At 34.5% G+C, this 19,963-nt stretch overlaps 1 protein-coding gene across 1 annotated transcript; it reads left to right on the top strand.

The window, feature by feature from the left end:
* Positions 1-4,052: 4,052 nt before the first annotated feature.
* LOC111631885 lies at positions 4,053-8,937 on the top strand. Its single transcript, XM_023376221.1, has 3 exons — positions 4,053-4,147; positions 4,456-4,634; positions 8,785-8,937. Exons 1-3 carry the CDS (start codon positions 4,069-4,071, stop codon positions 8,935-8,937), a joined length of 411 nt encoding a protein of 136 aa, XP_023231989.1. The 5' UTR covers positions 4,053-4,068.
* The last annotated feature ends 11,026 nt before the right edge of the window (positions 8,938-19,963 follow it).

Raw genomic sequence — 19,963 nt, 5'->3', positions numbered from 1 at the left:
ATGTAATATTTAAACAAATTAAATGATAAAAAAAACTGTATTATTTGTTGATTTTTCTTTTCTGCTATAAAGATTTTCAATAGACTCGGTTTTTATGGCTTTAAAGAATTTTGGAATGTGCTCATGAAGCGAGCTGTGGTTNTTAAATCCTATTTATTACGCTATCTAACTCTATCTAATTTGACATAAAAGTTATTTTTTAAATTTCTTTTTCTTCTACGTCTGGTCAAAGCTATTGTGAGCATAGCGAGACACAGAATTAAAAGTTCAAAATTATTAAAATGTAATGAAATTATAAGTTCATTTTGTAATTAGAAGAAATCAATATTCATAAACTCTGATCAATAATGTAATATTTAAACAAATTAAATGATAAAAAACCGTATTATTCGTCGATTTTTCTTTTCTGCTATAAAGATTTTCAATAGACTCGGTTTTTATGACTTTAATTAAAGAATTTTGAAATCGGCTCATGAAACGAGCTTTTCTTAATTTGGTAAAATAAATTCAAATTTCTTTCGCATAAACCCATCTTTGATTAACAATATGACACGACAAAGAAAATTAACCTTTTTCTTACTGTTTTAATAGAAAATTAATGTACTCCTAAAATGGTTCTATTGTACGGGATGATCACATAGATACATAACTTGAGACAATTAATGTGCTAGTTCTCGACGCCTTTGTAGCCAATGTTATCACCTTCTTAAGAATACAAAGAAACATTTAAGCTTCAGTTACCAGTGCATAAATCCACAGAATTCGTGCTACCAACGTGCTTGCCTCGTCCAAGTTTTCGGAATTTGCATCATGTATCTGATACTTAAACACGGGGCATCCTTCGTCCTCAGTCACCGACGTGTTATTTGCCGTATCTCGTCAACGTTGTTAAATTTGATAATTAATTTACAGTTTATCGAGAAATCATATCGTTTTAATATTCTTTTTTATGTAATTTCCAGTACAAGAACTTTCACTTCTTAAGTCTTGTTCTGAAGTGTAAGGCGTTTCTAGTACAGTAATCACTAGACTTTTATATAAAAAGTAAGGAGCTAACAATAGACAAGAGTCGGTAATGCCTAATGAGTCATCGGATTTACAATAATCTTTGAAAAATAAGACCGTTTAAAAAATGAAATTTAGCTACAAAATTGTGTGTTTTAGTACATAGAACAACATGAATACTTACAGCATAAACTTAATAATGTTCAGTGTCTTTGTTCAAATTTGAAATAGTTTATTCAAGTTATCAAAATTTTGTAGATTTAGTATTTGTAATTAATATTAATAAGCAGACATTTGTGCAGGAAATTATACCGCGCTTGCGTATAGAACATGCTCATAAATCATCCCGTTGCCATAGACACAGAGCAGAATCAATTGATATTGCTCTATAGGCATTATTTTCTCAAAAGGATTAAAGTACTAAACAGTGCTAACGCAACTCTATCGAAATAGCCTATAAAGTTTGTATTAAGTTCGAGATTCTTCTAAACCGGTGAGAAATAAATTTAATCATAAATGAATTGAAAATGAAATTTTATAAGAAAAAGTTGTGTAATCTTTTATATTTGATTAACGTGTTAAAATGTAAATAGTAAGTACAGTACATTTAATCTGTTGATTTTCCTTTGATTAGCAGTGCAATAACTGCATTTTACTATTCCCGGCTTTTATATATATATAACAAGAGAGTATTGAAATCGTGTCAAATTTGATACTCTTGGTTCTTTGCAAATCTTCACGTTTCAGATCGCCTGAACCCAAGAATGTAAACTAATAGCAAAAATTCCGTGGATGTATGTATGTGTTTGTACACGTGTTAGCTGCCCACCAGTGGCCAAGCGGTCTGCGTACCCAGAATACTGGGAATTCGGTGGTGGGTTCGCGCCTCGCTCGGATGGACTGGCCACTTGGAGTTCTCCGGGTTTTCTCCACGTCTGTAATGCCTAAATAGGGGTCAGTTTCTCTTAAATACACTTCCCGGAAGGCATCCCCTAGACGGATCGGCCAAGTATTACGCTTCTATAACTTAACATGCAAACGTGTCTGCCGTCTATATCGTTTAATATCTCAGGATTGGGTAAAGATTAAAATACGAAATTTGCTATTGTAGTTTTTGTGTAAAAAGTATTCTTGTTACTAAATTTTAGATTTCAACGAAACTGGTTGAAGTCCACAAACTCAGGGCAAGTTAAAGGTCATTGGGGTGGATATACTTATATTATTTCAAAAATTCGTATTAAATTAAATTTTTATAATAGAAGTATAAAAAATTACTGCTAATATGCAAGAATGTGTAGTTTTGTTTGGTATCTTTTTTATCTGCTTGTATTTTGTATTTTTTTTTTTTAAATTCGTTTTTCTTTCTTACTTTAATGACTTGTAAATTTCCTGCAATTTAATCTAATTTAATTTAATTTTATGTTTAATTAATGTACTATTTGATAGTATGTTATTAATTACGTTTTATATATAAGTATTAGTATATAACATTTATCGTATATTATTTATATTTAAATTTTAATTAATTTTTTTAACGGTTTAATTATCGAATCGACAGTGCTGCCACTTTTCGTACGTTTTTACATTTACGCAATTTCTTTCATATACTTTAAGTTTATTATAATATGTAATTAGTTTATTTAATTAATCGATAGATATTAATTTAATATATAAATTGCAGACTTTTAGCAATATTACAATTTTCAGTCAGACAAGTGGTGAATCATAAATTTCATTTTTTCATAAATGTTTCAAATGTTTTTCATTTTTTAACAAACGAATAAGTTATTAAATGTTTTTATTAAGGTATATCAAATACGATAGATTATTTCGTACTTTTAACCCTTCTATTATATTATATTATATTGTATGATTAATCTTTACTTACGTGGACTGTCATGGCCGCACTTCCGGAATCTCGACAGCAATCATCCTTCGAATTTCAATGTAAGCGGCGCTGTTAGTAAATTTGAAGGTTAAATTAACTATATTTTTAGTAGACGTTTCCTTTGTTTTTATTTTGTTCAAGAACTACCGTGAATCAATAACAAGTGACGTTAAACACTAGGCGGCCTGCCGGCTGCTCTCCTCCGGGGGTCCGTCGGGAGCATTGACAGTCGGAAGCGCGGCCATTTTGGCACTTAAGTATTTCATACATGTGCTTAAAATGCATCCTTACCTAAATTTGAAAGTGATTATTAAAGACTAACTTTTTTTATAAAAAATCTGGGTGTTTTTTTTGTCGACCTTGGTGCGATAAGCCCTCCAAATTGTTAAATCCTATTTATTACGCTATCTAACTCTATCTAATTTGACATAAAAGTTATTTTTTAAATTTCTTTTTCTTCTACGTCTGGTCAAAGCTATTGTGAGCATAGCGAGACACAGAATTAAAAGTTCAAAATTATTAAAATGTAATGAAATTATGTGAAATACTTCATCATCAAATTTTTATTATTACAAATTCTGTTTTAACATTTATTGAAGCTGTATGAAAGTGAAAGGTTAAGCTCCACAATGCACCAGTGCACTCTCCACTACTTTACACTGGCAATCTACGGTCCCCAAATATTGCCCAAATTCAAATTTCAATATTCTTACTACAGTAATGAGTTTATAAAAAGTTTTCTTGAGCCTACCTTTCGAGGGAACCCCAGGCAATTGTCCTTTTTGTCCGTAGGATAATGCCCCACTAGGTATTTGATCGGAAGTTCGTTCCTCATTAACATGGTCACGTGGAGTTTCTGGGGTTTTTACATGCCCAACACAAAATGGTCCGAGTTTCCTATTTATAGACTGCTTAGAATGCACTAGTCCTTGGCACAGCGCCCGTGTTTCGTTGCTTAATTTTGTCTTATACAATTCTATACTTCCTTGGTTACTTTTTGTAATTTAACAGGAAATATACTGTAAATGTAAATGTAATTATTGTAACTAGATAATTTTATATTACTATACTACTTATTTATTCTATAAAAAATAAATATAAATAATTTTGTTTTAATATTCTTGAATTTACAGTGAATATACTGTATATTTATTCATTATAGAAATATATTGAAGATGATGCTTATGCTTCAGTTGTGCTATGTTTTGATTACTTATGGTGGTTTGAAATATACAAATCCCACGAATTTCGAAAGTGAGTATGAAAGTCTTTATTGTCTGAGCAATAAATAATATTACAGGCCTGCTTTCCCCGAAATAATGAAATTATACCAGCAATGGGCTTATTGATAAGCATTTATAAACATTATCTTCTTAACTACAGATCTCGAGGATAGGACAGTGCAGGTGGTTTGACGTTATTATATTGTTCTGGAGCTCCCGAGTTTGAATCTTTAAATGATACTTTCAAATGCTGATACTTTCTACAATATAATTACTGTCCACAGACATTTATTAAACAGTTTTTACAGTAAAGTTAATATAAAATATCTGTATTTTCAGGAGAATTGCCAAGTAGAATCATTCAAAAAGGATTCATTGTAAAAGCCTACGTCGAAGAAGCGTTGTACTTAGATACTCAAATTACTTTCTTCTACACATTTGGAATTCGTCGATTTGCATTCAGTGAACTTTTGACAAATTCTTCTAGCGTTAACATCGAAGAAACTTTCATACAAGTAGTAAGCAAACTTCTTTACAATGTAATTATCATAAATTGTCTGAAATTTGTATTTTCATTGTTGAATTTTTACGCAATATAAATACTTTAAATTTATAAAAATGCGGGATAATTATAATTTACGTATTCAACGTTGTTGGAGTATACGAATCAGTCCGAATTTTATATCTTGATATTTCAAAACATGTAAAACGTAAGTTTTCTGGAAAACGCAGTTTTAAAACACTAGAATTAAACTTGTGTATCAGTCGCAAGGCAACTGTTAGCTACACAAAGAAACAATACGATTAAAGAACAAAGAAGCACATTTGTTGCGGCTGTTATTCGCGAAGTCATGACATCGTGCAATGCCATTTCATATGTAGTGAGCGGGCAATTTTATTCCAGTTATTGTCCCCTGCATCTATGCATTGTGAGGTCTGTTTAGTGTGTAAAAGTTTACTCTTGTAGAAATACTACACCTATTACAACATGAAAATACAAATTTCGATTAGATTTAAACTGCTATATATATCTGCAGATAGCGTTAAATACAGATTATTACCACAAAAGTTTTATTGCAATTCAAATTGAATTTTTAATTATTGCGATTTTTTCTTAGCGCGGTGATTACCGTATTAACCGTGTTTGACTTAATATATGATGAAGGAAAAACAAAACCAAAACTTTATAAAAGGCATTACCGGGAAAATTTTATTTTTAATGATTCAGAATGTTCTAATATCCATTAATAATAACAATTTAACTAATATGAAATAACTACATTTATATTAATTGCTAAGTGACTTGTATTTCAATTAATGATTTTATAAATAACAGAGAACTATTTTCTGCGGACGAATGAAATGTAACGCAGTTTTAATTGAAATACGTGGGATTAAACCAATAAAGAAAGGGGAGTGTGTCTTAATTTGTTTACAATAGATGTCAACTTCCTATAGACTGTAGACCTATTAATGACAGCATGAAGTATACACGGCTCACAGAAATTATTGCAAAAACGCTTTGGGTTTTAGACCAAATAATTACAGATCTTAAAAAAATAAAATAGTTTTATTTATACAAGGACTGGTACCAGTACAACGCCCGTGGTAAGAATGAACTCGAGAGGAAGACAAAGTCTATGTTGTTAACGCGTTGGAGTGTTGCCAAGTTTGCAACAACGCAAAGAATCTTTCACCCTCGCGAATAGGACGACCTAGAGTTTTGATGTTGTGGAAAATAAGTGAAAACCTCGTCTTATACGCGAGTAAATGCGGTAGTTCTATTAAACTTATACGTTATACAGGTAACTACCGTATAACACGGGACTTACTTTCCAAAAAATTGCCGTGTTATGCAAATCCGTGTTACACGAAACAAAGAACTAGTGCGAAAAAGGCTTAGGTTCCAAAAATTAAATAAACATGTTGTTAAATCCTTATTTAAATCGGATTTATTATTCATTTTTTCATAGGTAAAATACTTATTTATTATTTAAATAAATATTTTACCAGAGGATTATTCATCCTATATGATGATCTCATCATGAGCATCATCAACTGGTAACAATTTGTGGGTGCATTCTTAATAGCGGTTGCTCTGCAACAAGAGTGCGCTGCCGTTTGTAGGCATTTAGGAACGACGATGAAAGAAAGATGGCGGGGCCCGCACTATTGATAGTATCGTGTGGAGGAATCTATAATTTTAAAATGAGCTTTTAGAGGCAAAAGACGGGTCCTAATTGTAAAATTTAACCATTAAATGGATTATTTGTTGAAAGAGCATTCAAAGTAGCTACGGAAACAATTAGAATGCTCGCGCGGAGTTACGCGCAGGTATAAAAGAGCGCACCCTTTATTACATTTTATGTTGTACGTGGGTATTACCCAATTTCCGAACCGTGTTAGAGTGAATTCGTGCTATAGAAGTGCCGTGTTATACGGGGGTTACCTGCATAGTGTTTCAATTGGAAAATTATAAAAATTCAAACAACAGTCATCTGAAGACAATGTCCGTCGCCATGTGATATGCAGGTTAAAAACAGATTCATAATTGTCATGTGTATTAAGGTTTTACGCATCATTTTACATAGGGACGAATACGCTCTATGAGTGAAAATCTGTAATGACGGTCAGTTTCGAGTCGAGCCTTAATTTTTTACTGATACCAAAAACATTACAAAATCAGCTTTTACTGCAGCAAAAATTAAAATATAATTTCGAACATTTCTGTCACCCCATTTCGGATCCCACTTTTGTCCTGGTTTCTGTTTGTGCATACGTTGCATTTATTTGCTTTTGGCATTTCCCACTCTTGCTAAATATTGCTGTAATCTCTTTTATATTAATCTTCCGTGGCGATACATCGAATCATTATATCGTTTTTAAAACATATGCTACAAGCCGTCTCTCCGCTTTATGGTTATCCCCATAATTTGAGAGACCTCCTCAGTACTATAAAACTCGCTCCCTAAGTTTCTTCTTAAGATTGAATAGCATAAAATTATTTTAGAAACCAAATGGTTCCGAACAGAATTTTCAGGCCATTAAAAACGTTGTATTGTGCATTATGAACTAATTCACTTTCGTTTCAACATGGATAACAAACAACTTTTTCCGAAGAAAGTGGGAATCACAGTGCTCAACATACATCCATCCTACATAAACTTATATTCCAGCCAAAGTTTTCCTTATTATACAGATATGACTAGCTCATAAAAGGTTGGATCTATATGAGTGAATGTTAAAGAACGATTTACAGTACTTCCATAAAGATTTATGGTAACATGAACTGGTTTCACAACTGGATATCTAAAACGGTGTAGCGACATCTTATCGTGCACCCATCTAGTAGTTCAACTGCGGAATACGATTGTGTATAAAAATGTAGATGAAATAGATTTGTATTAGGGTTTCTCAAACGGGATTCCGGGATCCCGGGATCCCAGTTGTTTTTTTAACCCGGGAAATATCCCGGGAAATTTTTCTTATCCCGGGAAATCCCGCAAATTTCTTAAAAATTCACTTTTTTCTTATTTTGTGTTAAGGTTGAGGAATTTTGCAAATAGAAAGCATAATTAGCTTATTCACTGTCAGAATACATTTGTATTTATTAATTTTAAACCTACCTATTAGTTTTTTTTTTAAATTTTTGCTGGTTATAGCATGTCACAAATGGTCAATAATTAATATATAGCTTATTTGTGGCATGACTATAAAAATTTTTTACTTGTCGGAACCTGTAATATCTGGAATAATTGTGCTTACGCTGCCTTGAGTTTTAACCATGCCCAGTAGCTTCAATAAATGCCTGACGCCAGATTGTGCAAATTGGGCAAGGATACAAACGAGTACAAAGTCTGCAAGTATGAAGTTTTTCTTCATAAACCTGATTATTAAAGCCAAATGAATTGCCGAATTATCGAGCTCTAAGCTTGATGCCGCTATTAAAGCAGCCAAGGTAGACAAATCAAGAATACTAGAGAGCGAAAGAAGTACTACAATCTCGAAAACGAACTCGAAATCTTCCAGGCTACAGGTGAAAAAACACATAATATCTGTCTTCTCTTAAATGCATTAAACACTATTCCAATCACATCAATTGAATCGGAAAGGGCATTCTCGGTGGCAAGACTTTTCATTACTAAAATAAGAATTAGAGTGAGTTATCGGAGTATTGACCATCTTTGCTTTTTAAAATCTTATAAAAGTTTGCAATATTTTGTATTATATTTTATTTAAAAAACGAAAATTACCTTCTAAATTAGAAGTTCATTTTTTTAATTTTTAACTCAATTCAAAACATTTTTTTTTTTTTTTGTTGTATGCAGTTTCCAGCAAACTTTAATTAATTTTTTTCTATTTGTGAAAATTTCTACGTTATTTAAAGGTAATTTTTATTATAGGCCTATAGACCTTACACAGCATTATTAATATGATTTTGGAGGTTACAGAACTTTAAAATTACTTTAAAAAATGGAAAATAATTATATCATTTGATTTCAAGATATTTTGTATACCTTAAAAATAATTAATTTTATCCCGGGATTTCCCGGGATCCCGGGAAACAGTTCACTTTTATCCCGGGATCCCGGGACAAGCAAAAGACCGGGAAATAAGAAACCCTAATTTGTATGTATATATTTATAGTGTATGTTAAATATTTTACAGTGTAATGTGGATAAATTGAATACATCAGTTTGTAATGAATACAATGTTACAAAGATGTTTAAATTGGAGAGTTTGAAAGGGAAAACTATAGAAGTGGAATATGACAGAGTAAGTATTCATATTTTTACACGTTTACTAATCGCTTTTAATTAATTTCAAATTTATATTTTTGTTGAAAATGGTTTTTCTCTTATTGGTATAATCTGTAAAAATTATTATTTTGGTTTTTAACCCTTAATTTTTCCGTCCTTAGTATATAAAGAAATTTCTGATGCTTATGGCAGTTCTTTCATTGTTTCTAGTGGAGCAACTGAAGTGGCGAGTGATATAATACTTCATAGCACTCACAATATACGCATATTTAAGAACGCAAGTCTTTCAGATTGTTAACGTGTGTCTAACTACTTTATCCATTTGACTCAGCAAAAGAACTATTCTATTAAATATTAGGGTTCTCAGCAGAAAACTTATGTAGATCCCAATAATACTTCAAAAATAGCACCTGATTAGATTACTCTCTCCATTGATTGATTATTATCGTATCGAATTGTTGCACACCATTTATTTTTTCTAGTTTTGTTGGCACATAGAAATGAACAAGAATAATATCACCGCTTTTTCTATTAATGACTGGTTAATAATTAATAAATAATTTTGACATTTATACTGATCAATCGGCATAGATAAGGTTGAGTGGTGAAAGTGGTCCAACGTTGATTTTTTATAAGTTATTAGTGAATAACATATTAAACACAATTTTTTAGATAGTGTAGTGACTAGTCGTCGATTCGATACGATGAGAATCCTGGTCAAGTTCCATTTGAACTCAATATTTCATGGACAGAACGATCGTAGCATACTTTTCTCTTTCAGATACGTTAGTTTAGTGTTTTTCAACCTTCTTGAATACGCGACCCCTTTACAAGTTAAAAAATTCTGGCGACCCCCACGGCCATATTAAAACTATGTCAGTGATTTTAAAACTACTGTACGTATTTAATTTTCTTTCTGTAGAGATTTAAATATCGATAAAAAATCCAATTGTACTGTAAAATAAACAGGCACAGCCTTCTCACTGAAATTGTAGTTTATTTATTGTAATGTAGAACCTACAAACACTTGTATTTTTTTTTTTACACACTACCCCCTGCGTATGGATTTGCGACCCCCTGGGGGTCGCGACCCACAGGTTGAAAAACACTGCGTTAGTTGAACTCAATACCGGTCAATCTCTGACGTAATGAGCGTAACTGTGGTTAGCATTATGTCCGTTGGTTGTAACAAACGTTCATAAATTAATCATTTTCTCAAACTTTAAAAAACTATTCAGTTAAAATTTAAAATTACATATATATATATATATATACATNGTGGTTAGCATTATGTCCGTTGGTTGTAACGAACGTTCATAAATTAATCATTTTTTGATACTTTAAAGAACTATTCAGTTAAAATTTAAAATTATATACATATTTTTTAAATTTTCTAACGCTAAATACATCTTTCTTTACATTAGTTCGGTTACGTCAATGTAAATAAGAAATCAGCTATGTGGGAGTATCGGGATTTGCTAGTAACATTACTTGGAACAAAGTAAGATCTGTTTTTATTGGAAAAACTGCTTATTGTTAAAAATAGTAGTAACTTTGCTATTATTTTCAGATTTCCTTACCTGCGTACCAATGATCTCGTTCGTATCAAACTTATCAAATCTTATCAAACGCATTCTAACTTTTATGAACGTTTAAATAATATTTTTATTACAGGAGGAAATATCGTTCTCTTATTCAGTTGTCAAGAAAGACTTTATTGGATATTCTTCTCCCATCATGGATGTATCTACTTTCTTTGTAATCCGAGCAGCAAGACCATTAGGGAAAGCCATATCCTTGATCAAGCCTTATCCTATGACTGTAATATTTTATTGTTATTTTATTAATTTACAAAACTTTTGTATATTTATTATTTGATTTATTTACTATTTAAATTAATGTTTATCAAATTATTTGATAAACAGTAGAGCATCGATTATCCGACCCCCCGATTAACCGTCACCTCGGTTAACCGACCGTCCTAGTCGGCAAATTTCAAATGTCCGCTTGTGATGTGGCGCTACAATATTTGGCTATGTCTTGGCTTCTTTAATATTATTTTTACGTATTTTAGCTGGCAACACTCATTCGACCATGAAAGGGAGCCAGTATTTAAACGAGGCTTAATTTTTTAATTTTTAACGATACAATAGCGACGATTATTATTTTCAAAAAAATTTGTTAGGCTTATCATCGATGAAAATTCAACGCGAAGTAGGTTAATAGCGATATACTAATATACTAATTACATGAAATATAATAATAGACTACACTAATAATGGATTTTTTCATACTTTTCGGTTATCCGACTTTTCAATTATCCGACCAACCCCAGTCCCCAATTGAGCCGGATAATCGAGGCTCTACTGTAATTCATTGTATTTATTATCCAATATTGGTTATCTTATTTTTAATCGATTTTTTCTTGTGTCTATCCCATATTTTAGATATTGCGATATTGGTAATTTCCACTGAATTAAGAACAAACACTTTTTACTTTAATCGTAATTACCTTACATAAACTCTTCATCTTTACAAAGACGTTTCAAACTATAACCATAATAATCTTACATTTATTTCAGTTCATTTACATTGAGAAATACTATTGAGACGGAATTTTTCACTCTGCAACTCAACAACGGCCAAGTGGATAAAACCACTAAGCATTGATGATTGCTTGCCACTTCATGGCTTAACTATGGGCTAGCAATGAGGAGAATTCCATTGTTACAACAAGTGTATGACATCTATACAGAACAGCTTTCTATAGAAAGTTCTTACGAAGCACTTTTTTTTTTGACAGATTGCTCATATTTTGAGTTGCATAATACCATCAATCCAATCCACGCTTTTATGCTGTCATCTCATGGATCGCTAATAAATTGACGTTTTCCATAATACAAACGCAACAAATTCCGGCAGTAACTATGTAAAATGTCGTTAATTAAACTTGCAACGGCTTGTATTTAACCAAATTTAGATTAATAAGTGACCAATAACAATTATTATTGTGAAACAACAAATAGTGGTGTTTTTCTGTAATAATTAATAAACACTAAAATAGCATGGTTGCGATTACGTTATGATCTGAACTTATTCATTAAACACTTACAATTGAGACCTTAGTGGGCAATTATTGCTTTAGAAAGATTTTCATTCTATAACATACTTTTCTTTACAACATGCATTTCAGCCAAATTACAGGTTTGGCTCTCTTCAGATGTACCATAAATTAATGTACATAATTATTATTTTTATTAAAGAAATCATTATTTTTAATCTGTTAAAACCTGAAGAAAACGAAAATTAATTTTTATATTACAGGTTTGGCTCTGCATCCTGATAACGTTTCCTCTAACTTTGATAATAATGTATCGAGTGATAAACAAAGAATTTGAGGTTAAAAGAATGCCAAAGTTGACAATTTCTGATTTACAATGGATCTTTATTAGAAATCTTCTAAGACAAGGTGAGTTTATTTAATTGTAACATATAGGATGAGTAAAATTTTTTATCTTGAGACAATGAAATAACCTAATTGGATCTCATTATTTCGAGAAAAGGTTTAAATAAAAGTTGTAGGGTTTCGAAGGGCAAAAAATTGGTGACCTTGGGTGTGACCTTAACCTTCAAGGTCATTTAAAGGTTAAGCTTTTTTAATGGGAATACATATTTCTGACCCTGGAAATGAAAAGAGCAGGAAATTTCACAATCAGACCTTGAGTACTCGGAATTTGACCTCAGGGTCATCTCAAGAGCGAGCATTCAAAGCACGGCTTGACAAATGCATCAAAGATCATTTTGAACATTTGTTATTAAATGCTTTCCCAAAACTAATATCTCAACCAACAGTGAGATGCAAAGGAGCTAACAGAAAACAAGCACCTCAAAGGGAGCAGATAACTACTATATCCACGTCGTTACTTCTCAGTAGTGATAAAAGTAGTAAATGATTTTAAAAATCAAAGTAATAAGGCTGTGAAAAAATGTAAATTTTACCTCCCTGTCCGTCTATCCGATATTCCAGTAATAAAAGGTATTGTGAGACTAATCGGGGGTAGGATGTTTACGAGGACGTCACTCTCCTACCACTTACTCGACTCAAGACCTTGAGGTCCGGTCTCGCTTGTGTAAAGGATGGGAAAAAAAAGGGTTAGGAGAAAGGATCGTTAGATTCTTTCACCTGTCAGGATCTGACACCAATCTATCAATTTATCGCGAATAGATACGCGGATAGATGGGGGGGATTTATCACGAGCGATCTCGTCGAGGACTTCGGGTTCAGTATGGAGTGGATAATGTCAGAAGAAACGCACACCAATCCAAGTTCGTTAATAAAATACCCGTTTATTCCGGTTATTCCGTACATTTATACATAGTTAATAATTTAAAGAGTCGAAGGTACAGATCCCTCTCGGGATTTTCAATCCGTATAGTTCATAAAGTAACGGCAAAATATAAAGTAGTCGCAACCCTAACCGCGAGATAGGAATATTCGAGAGAGAGCTTACATATCATCGCGTATAGGATAAATACCTCTAGTTATACAGGATGGTGTTTTCAGGACGATCTTGGAGTCCGAATCCCAAGCTCGTTAAAATAGTTCGTGAGTCGACGTAAGTCCGCAAATCGTAGAATAGTTCTATCGAGGATGGTGGCGACGAGAGGCAGGTAATCCACACACACACAGTATAGAAAATAACTTTTTCCCCCCTTGTGTCGTCATCGCACTTGCCTTTTATATGGGGGCTGTTTTTTCGAGATTTTCCCATGTACGTCACAGGTGATGATCTTCGTTGACCAATGGTGGGCGAAGTGACAAAATTATGACACAACAGGTAACTCATCTTCTACAGGGAAGTATTGTCGTGGGAACGGAGTTTTTATGAGCGATTTTTATGAGAAAATTTGTCGGTTGTTTTTCCTTTTTTTTGTGTTAACCCTAACTTTAAAAATCGGTTTGATTTTGAAACAAAACGGTAAAATGAAGGAACAAAAATTAATATAACTATTCGAATCTCGGCCCTCTTAAATCCTGGCCCTCACATCACCACGGACTTTATAAAATCGAGCTTGTTCTCGACGAGCAAGCTTGATTTTTTTTTCTTTAAAGATGAGTTAACGAAGTTGTTCCGGCTCTCTCTCGTTTTTTTTTCGTATCGCGTCACAGTATTATTTCCGTTGCGGAAGTTATTGATAAGTCGCGACTAAGTTGTAAGTTTTACAATCTATTGCGATCGCGGCTCTCTATCCGGTTTTTCCTTTTTGTTTTTCTTTTAGGTAACGTTGCGTGAGTGCGAAAACGTTAGTAGAAAATTATAACTCGGGTTAAATGATTAAAACATTGTTTATTAATACTAAGATATTCAAATATATAATGGGTATATAAAATTCTTGATTAAACATGATTAGGTAAAGTTGGATTACATTGTAATAACATTTGAAAAGAATAACATTTTCCTCGATTATATAAATGAGAGTATAAAATCGGAATTGAAATCATTAAAATGATGAAGGTTGACTAGGTGGTGATTGTTTCTTTCACAGGAGAAAGGATTGTTAGTGGAAGTGGTAGGTGATTGTCGAGATGATCGTCTGGAGTTGTCGGATGGTGGTCCTGTGGCTGATGATGATCTTGATGCAGAGGTTGGGGTTTCCCTTGACTGAGGTCGATTCGAGCGAGAGTTAGGATTCCACTGTTCGTTGTATACTTGAGTGAGTCGGATCTCTTCTCGGAAATGAGGTGCTTCCGATGGAGGACAGGTGTATCCCAAAAACAATATTAGTGTAACGGGCATATTGTTATGCCGTCGTTGTGTTTGGGAAAATGCTATGGCAGCTCGTACAGAAGAAGCATTAACTTCTAGTTGCGTGGTTGGATTAGTGCGAGAGGAAGAGGATTCGGTATCCCACCAGTCGTTATCGGAGTCAGCCATCTGTAGGAATTAATTATTTAGATTAGAAACGGAGACTGCAAATTTAAAATTGTTTCCTTGACAAAAGGATCGAATTAAGGTTTCGGGTATTTCCAGGGAAGAAGTTGAGGTTGATCTAGGTTCCTGGTCAGATACAAGTGTGGAGGTCCACTTTAAGGTAATGTCTCCTTTTCGGAATTTAATGTTGTATTCCAGTTTGAAGGGATTAATTCGAGTAAAGTTGTGGATTTTTATAATGTAATTCGGTCGGGTAGTATGTTGTTTTCGAACAGTTAGTAGCAGTTGTTGGTCGTAGCATTCCATGATAGCCGCCCAAGCTACGGGAGCGGAGATTCGAGATTCAATCCCGAGGAAAAGGAAGGTGGTTTTATTTATGATGGGGAATTGAAGATGAGCTTGAGTCAAATGGGATCTGAACTCAGAAATCTTTCCAGTCCAGTTACAATGGTCGTCAACAAGAGGACAAGTAATAGGTCGGAATGGACAACGTTGTTCATGTTCATGTCGTGTGTCAGTTCGTAGGGTTTCTGGACATCCCAACGATTGGTTTGAACAAGGTGCACTCAAGGTCGAGGCAAGTTGCTCGAGGATTAAACAACGAATATATCCGAGGGGTTCACGGCATGAGTGACAGACTTCAATTTGCTCTCGACATCGTGAACAAACAATGTGTCCATTGGTGCACTGATACACTGGAGGCTGGACTAGAGTGAAGCAGATGGGACACGTCGAAAGGTTCACCATTGAAGGATCGGAGGGCGTAGCAGTGACCATGATAAAAGTTCGAACTGGTAAGCCTGTAAGAAGAGAGCTTAGTTCAAATGGGTTGGAAGCAACACAAACAAAATTTTCAGAAATAAGATGAGGTTAGGATAGTCAGTTGATATGTTGATTTCCTTAATCCGATAGTCCTTACATAATAGGGAATCTACTTGTCGATGGGGTAGGTGTGGTTGATTGTTAGTGTTGTTGAGGCTCGGGAGGAATCTCGGTCAGATTTATAGTCGGATGTCGTTGGAAACGAGGTGATTGATACATTCTTCGCCAAAATCGGTAGATAAACCCTAAATTGGTAGAGTAAACCCTATGATTCCTATAACGGAGATAATCACAATGATAGTAATTTTGGTTGGAGATTGGGTACTTGGTCGATGATTTCCATTAAGGTGGGTTGAAAGGAGTTGTTCCAAATCGAGTTCCATTTGGTTTAAGGAACTGTCGGCTTGTAAAATATCTTTATCGGATTGAAGATTAGTTGAATCGGAAACGAATTTCCCCATTAATTGATTTTGGATTATTTGTAGTTCGGTTTCGTTGACAATATTCCGTATAGGAGGTATAACAAAATGATGTATATTTTTAATTTGAATAGTAGTTTTTCTTTGGAAGTGAGACGTTAATATGATTCCTGGAAGATATCCTGTGCAAGTTTCTGGAAGGACTAAGATGCCAGTATTGTTTATCTTACTAATAGTGATTGGAGGTTCCCTAACGTTGTTAGAGGAACACTTAATAGTTAAACTCATTGGGGTTGGTACGGAGTAAGCCCATGTTTCCTGGGTGTCAATTCGTCGAAAAATGGGGGAGTAAGACTTGACAAGTAGTCGTGGGCATAATCTATTGATAGATTTCTCGTTGCCTAGATATAAGGAGTATTCACAACTTTGTTTAGACGATTGCCATATAGGGATGGTAGGTGAGCATACTGTGATGGGTGTTGTTTGACATTTAGTCAAGTCGTGATGTTTTGTAATAACATATATGATTGTCGGTTCCTTGATAAAGCAATTATAGAATATGAATTATTGTAATAGACAAATGCTCCCATAGAGGGAAAATATACAGGTAATCGTATGATCTCATAAGTATCAAAATATCCAGACGGTGTAACGAGAGGAATCTTTGCAAAAACTCGAAGTAGTTGGGATACTGCGACAGCAGTAATAGAAGTCCACTGATAGTATTTGAACATTGTTTCTAGTCGTGAAATTTCTAAGAATGCATATCCCTCGGGTAAATGTGATTGTATTTCCTTTAAGGTTTTTAACAACATTTCCTTAGGAAGGAAGTAAGTGCTAAGTCGGCCTTGTTTGAGGGTCTCGATGGCGTTTCGAATCTCTATTATCTGTGTTCGAAATTCTCGGACGGAGAATTCTGTAGATCGAGTTGCTGATTCAAATGCCATAAGATATTGATTTTGGGCTAGGGTCTCCTCTATGAGTGTTTGTTTTGCTATCAAGGATTGGATTTGTTGTCGATTGGTTTTTGCGATCCGTAAGGTATCATTGAGTAGCGTCGCCTGTGATTGAAGATGTATGTACTCTTCGTTGGTTTTTGATAGTTGTGCGATATTTTCGTTAAGTAATTCGATATCCTCAGTTGTGGCAGCTCCAAAAAGGTATTTTAAAATCTTTCCTCCGGCGTCGATTAATCCGCGCTTTTCTCGAGTTATATTAAGTGTAACAAAGGATTTTAACTCGTTATAGTCAGCTTCATATTCCAGTAGTGTGGCTCTTAAAAGATTAATTTCGTTGGCAGACAAAGTCCAACGGGATGTAGGGAGGTTGACAGAGTCATCTGTTCGCACCTGACGTTGTACCAAAGTGTTTAAAAGTTGTAGATGGTTTTTCAAGAGGTGTAACTGTTGGTCAAAATCTTGGAAAGGTATATCCAAAACGAGGGTCCAATAGTTTGTGGTCATGAAAAAATTTCCCTGATGTACAAAAATGACACCTTTGAGCACGTTCAGAGTGGCCTTGGACTCCATTGGTGTTGATTGAAGGATGTAGAGTGCTGATACAAGTAAAGAAACTCGTAACAGTGTTCGGATATGCATAACGGCTGGAGATTCGTCGATGAGAAAACCCTGGGAAAAGGGGAAAAGTCATTAGACGTTGAACATAACAGAAGGCATTTAAATTATTATGTTATGAAAATGAATGTACTCTAAAAGGTCTTAAAAATTCCTTTTTAAACTTTGGTTCTTGAATAGGAGCAAGCGATTGAAATTGTAATTATTGGGTTCCCCTTCTTGTTATTTTGGGAGGTTGACTATGATTTCTTTCTTTTGGTGGACTGGCTTTCCGTTTAGGAATTCGACTTCGTCGTGGAGGTGGAAGGATCCAGGGTCGATCTTCCACGGGCCCTTGGCTTCTTAAAGCATAGGAATAGGAAGAAGTTGGTTGTTCTTCTTCGATAGTGGGCTCTATTCTAGTTTCCTTTTCTCTTTCTGAATCCGATTCGGATTCAGATTCAGATATGGGCTCTGATTGGTGTCGTGATATTTCTGAGAAAATGAATTCTTCCCAGGGATCTGTATTGGAAGATGGTTCTTCCATAGAGGAAGGTTGGTGAACGGATGTAGAAGGCAAAGGTTGATTTATAAGTTCTTTCTGTTCAAATTCTTTTCGGGCCGTGACATGTTTCAGACGATTAGCGTGAACTTGGATTCTCTTCTTGGTAGTTAGGTTTTCAATGATAAACGTAACAGGACTTAACTCCGTCACAATTCGAAATGGACCTGACCATCTAGGTGCCAGTTTTCTTTTTAGTCCTACAGGTACTGTTACCTCATTGAGAAACACTCGATCGCCCACATGATACATAGGTATCTTATGGATTTGGCGATGTCGTATTTGTCTTTCTCGAGCAGCTTGTGTTGTGCATGTTTTTGTGCTACTTGATGGGCCTCAGTCATTCGGCATTTAAGTTCGGATGCGTAGTTATCCTCGATATCATATTTTGTTCGAGTGGGACTGGTTACCAGATCGAAGGGATAAGTTGGATCTCTCCCATACAATAGGAAGGATGGACTGTCATTCGTCGAAGCATGTATTGTAGTGTTATAAGCGAAAAGGGCATATGGGATCCATTCATCCCAATTCCGTTGGTCCTTCGCAACATAATGTGCGATGATATCGATTAAGGTTTTGTTTATCTCTCTACTATCTATACGTTGCATGCAGGATGATAAGCTGTGGTGAGTAATCGCTTTATTTGCAGTAATTCGCACACCTCTTTAAACATNGTTATAAGCGAAAAGGGCATATGGGATCCATTCATCCCAATTCCGTTGGTCCTTCGCAACATAATGTGCGATGATATCGATTAAGGTTTTGTTTATCTCTCTACTATCTATACGTTGCATGCAGGATGATAAGCTGTGGTGAGTAATCGCTTTATTTGCAGTAATTCGCACACCTCTTTAAACTTTTTAGATATTAAATTGGGTGCTCGATCAGTGAGTAGTTGAACGGAGGTTAAATGTCGTAAGACGATGTGTGTGACAAAAGCCTTGGCAATAGTTTTGCTTTGGGTATCCGGTAAAGGTTTAGCCTCGGCATAACGGCTAAAGTGATCTATGAAAACGAGTATATATTTATTGCCATTCAATGTGATGGGTAAGGGGCCCACTATATCCAAAGCGGTTCGTTCGAATAGTCGTGTTATGGGAGGAAATAATTGTAGTTCTGCCTCCTGTCGTTTGTCCTTTCTCTTTTGTACAGCGCATCGCTGACAACTTTGACAATAATTCTTTACGTCTTGTTTCATAGTTGGCCAATAAAATAATGATTGAAGTTTTTGTTGCATCTTCTGAGATCCCAGATGACCTCCTATAGGGGTATCATGATGGATACGTAGAATATAAGGAATTAGTATAGATGGGACAACCAATTGTTCCAGAAATTTTCCTTGTGGGGTAGCTAGTTCGTGATATAACACTCCTTCTTCATCTAAGAAATAGTGTTGAACCTTATCTGAGTTATCTTAGTTCTCTAGGAGTTGGATAATGGTATTCCACTTCTCTTCTCGTCGCTGGAATTCTCCAATTTCAGATTTTGAGTAAATTGGATCGATATTGTCGATTGTAGTAATTTGTCGGATGGGAATTCGACTTAACGCATCGGCGTTTTTATGACAGCTTCCAGCTTTATGTCTAACTAGCTGCAAGATCCCGCTTCGCTGGGTTTTTATTTGTATGTAATATAGTTTTTTTTATATATATAAAAAACTGTTTTTCTAAGTAATCTAGAATCTAGCTGCAAGGACCCGCTTCGCTGGGCAAAAAGTAACGATAGTGAAGATTAAGATAATTACATTATAGCTAATCTTACCCGTTTTCACAGAATGCAAGAATTAGGTCCCCCGTTT

This window comes from Centruroides sculpturatus, unplaced genomic scaffold (assembly GCF_000671375.1).
Source record: "Centruroides sculpturatus isolate CEXI.00-Female unplaced genomic scaffold, Cexi_2.0 scaffold670, whole genome shotgun sequence".
Taxonomy (NCBI): Eukaryota; Metazoa; Arthropoda; class Arachnida; order Scorpiones; family Buthidae; genus Centruroides; species Centruroides sculpturatus.
Note: the sequence above shows the minus strand (reverse complement) of the source record. Positions and strands in the feature narration are given on the sequence as shown.

Bases quoted from the DNA above. Each gene is read 5' to 3' on its own strand.
- LOC111631885 (XM_023376221.1), top strand. From the start codon at position 4,069: ATGATGCTTATGCTTCAGTTGTGCTATGTTTTGATTACTTATGGTGGT. The intron at 4,148-4,455 runs GTGAGTATGAAA...CTGTATTTTCAG, and splicing joins AAATCCCACGAATTTCGAAA to GAGAATTGCCAAGTAGAATC. The intron at 4,635-8,784 runs GTAAGCAAACTT...AATATTTTACAG, and splicing joins AAGAAACTTTCATACAAGTA to TGTAATGTGGATAAATTGAA.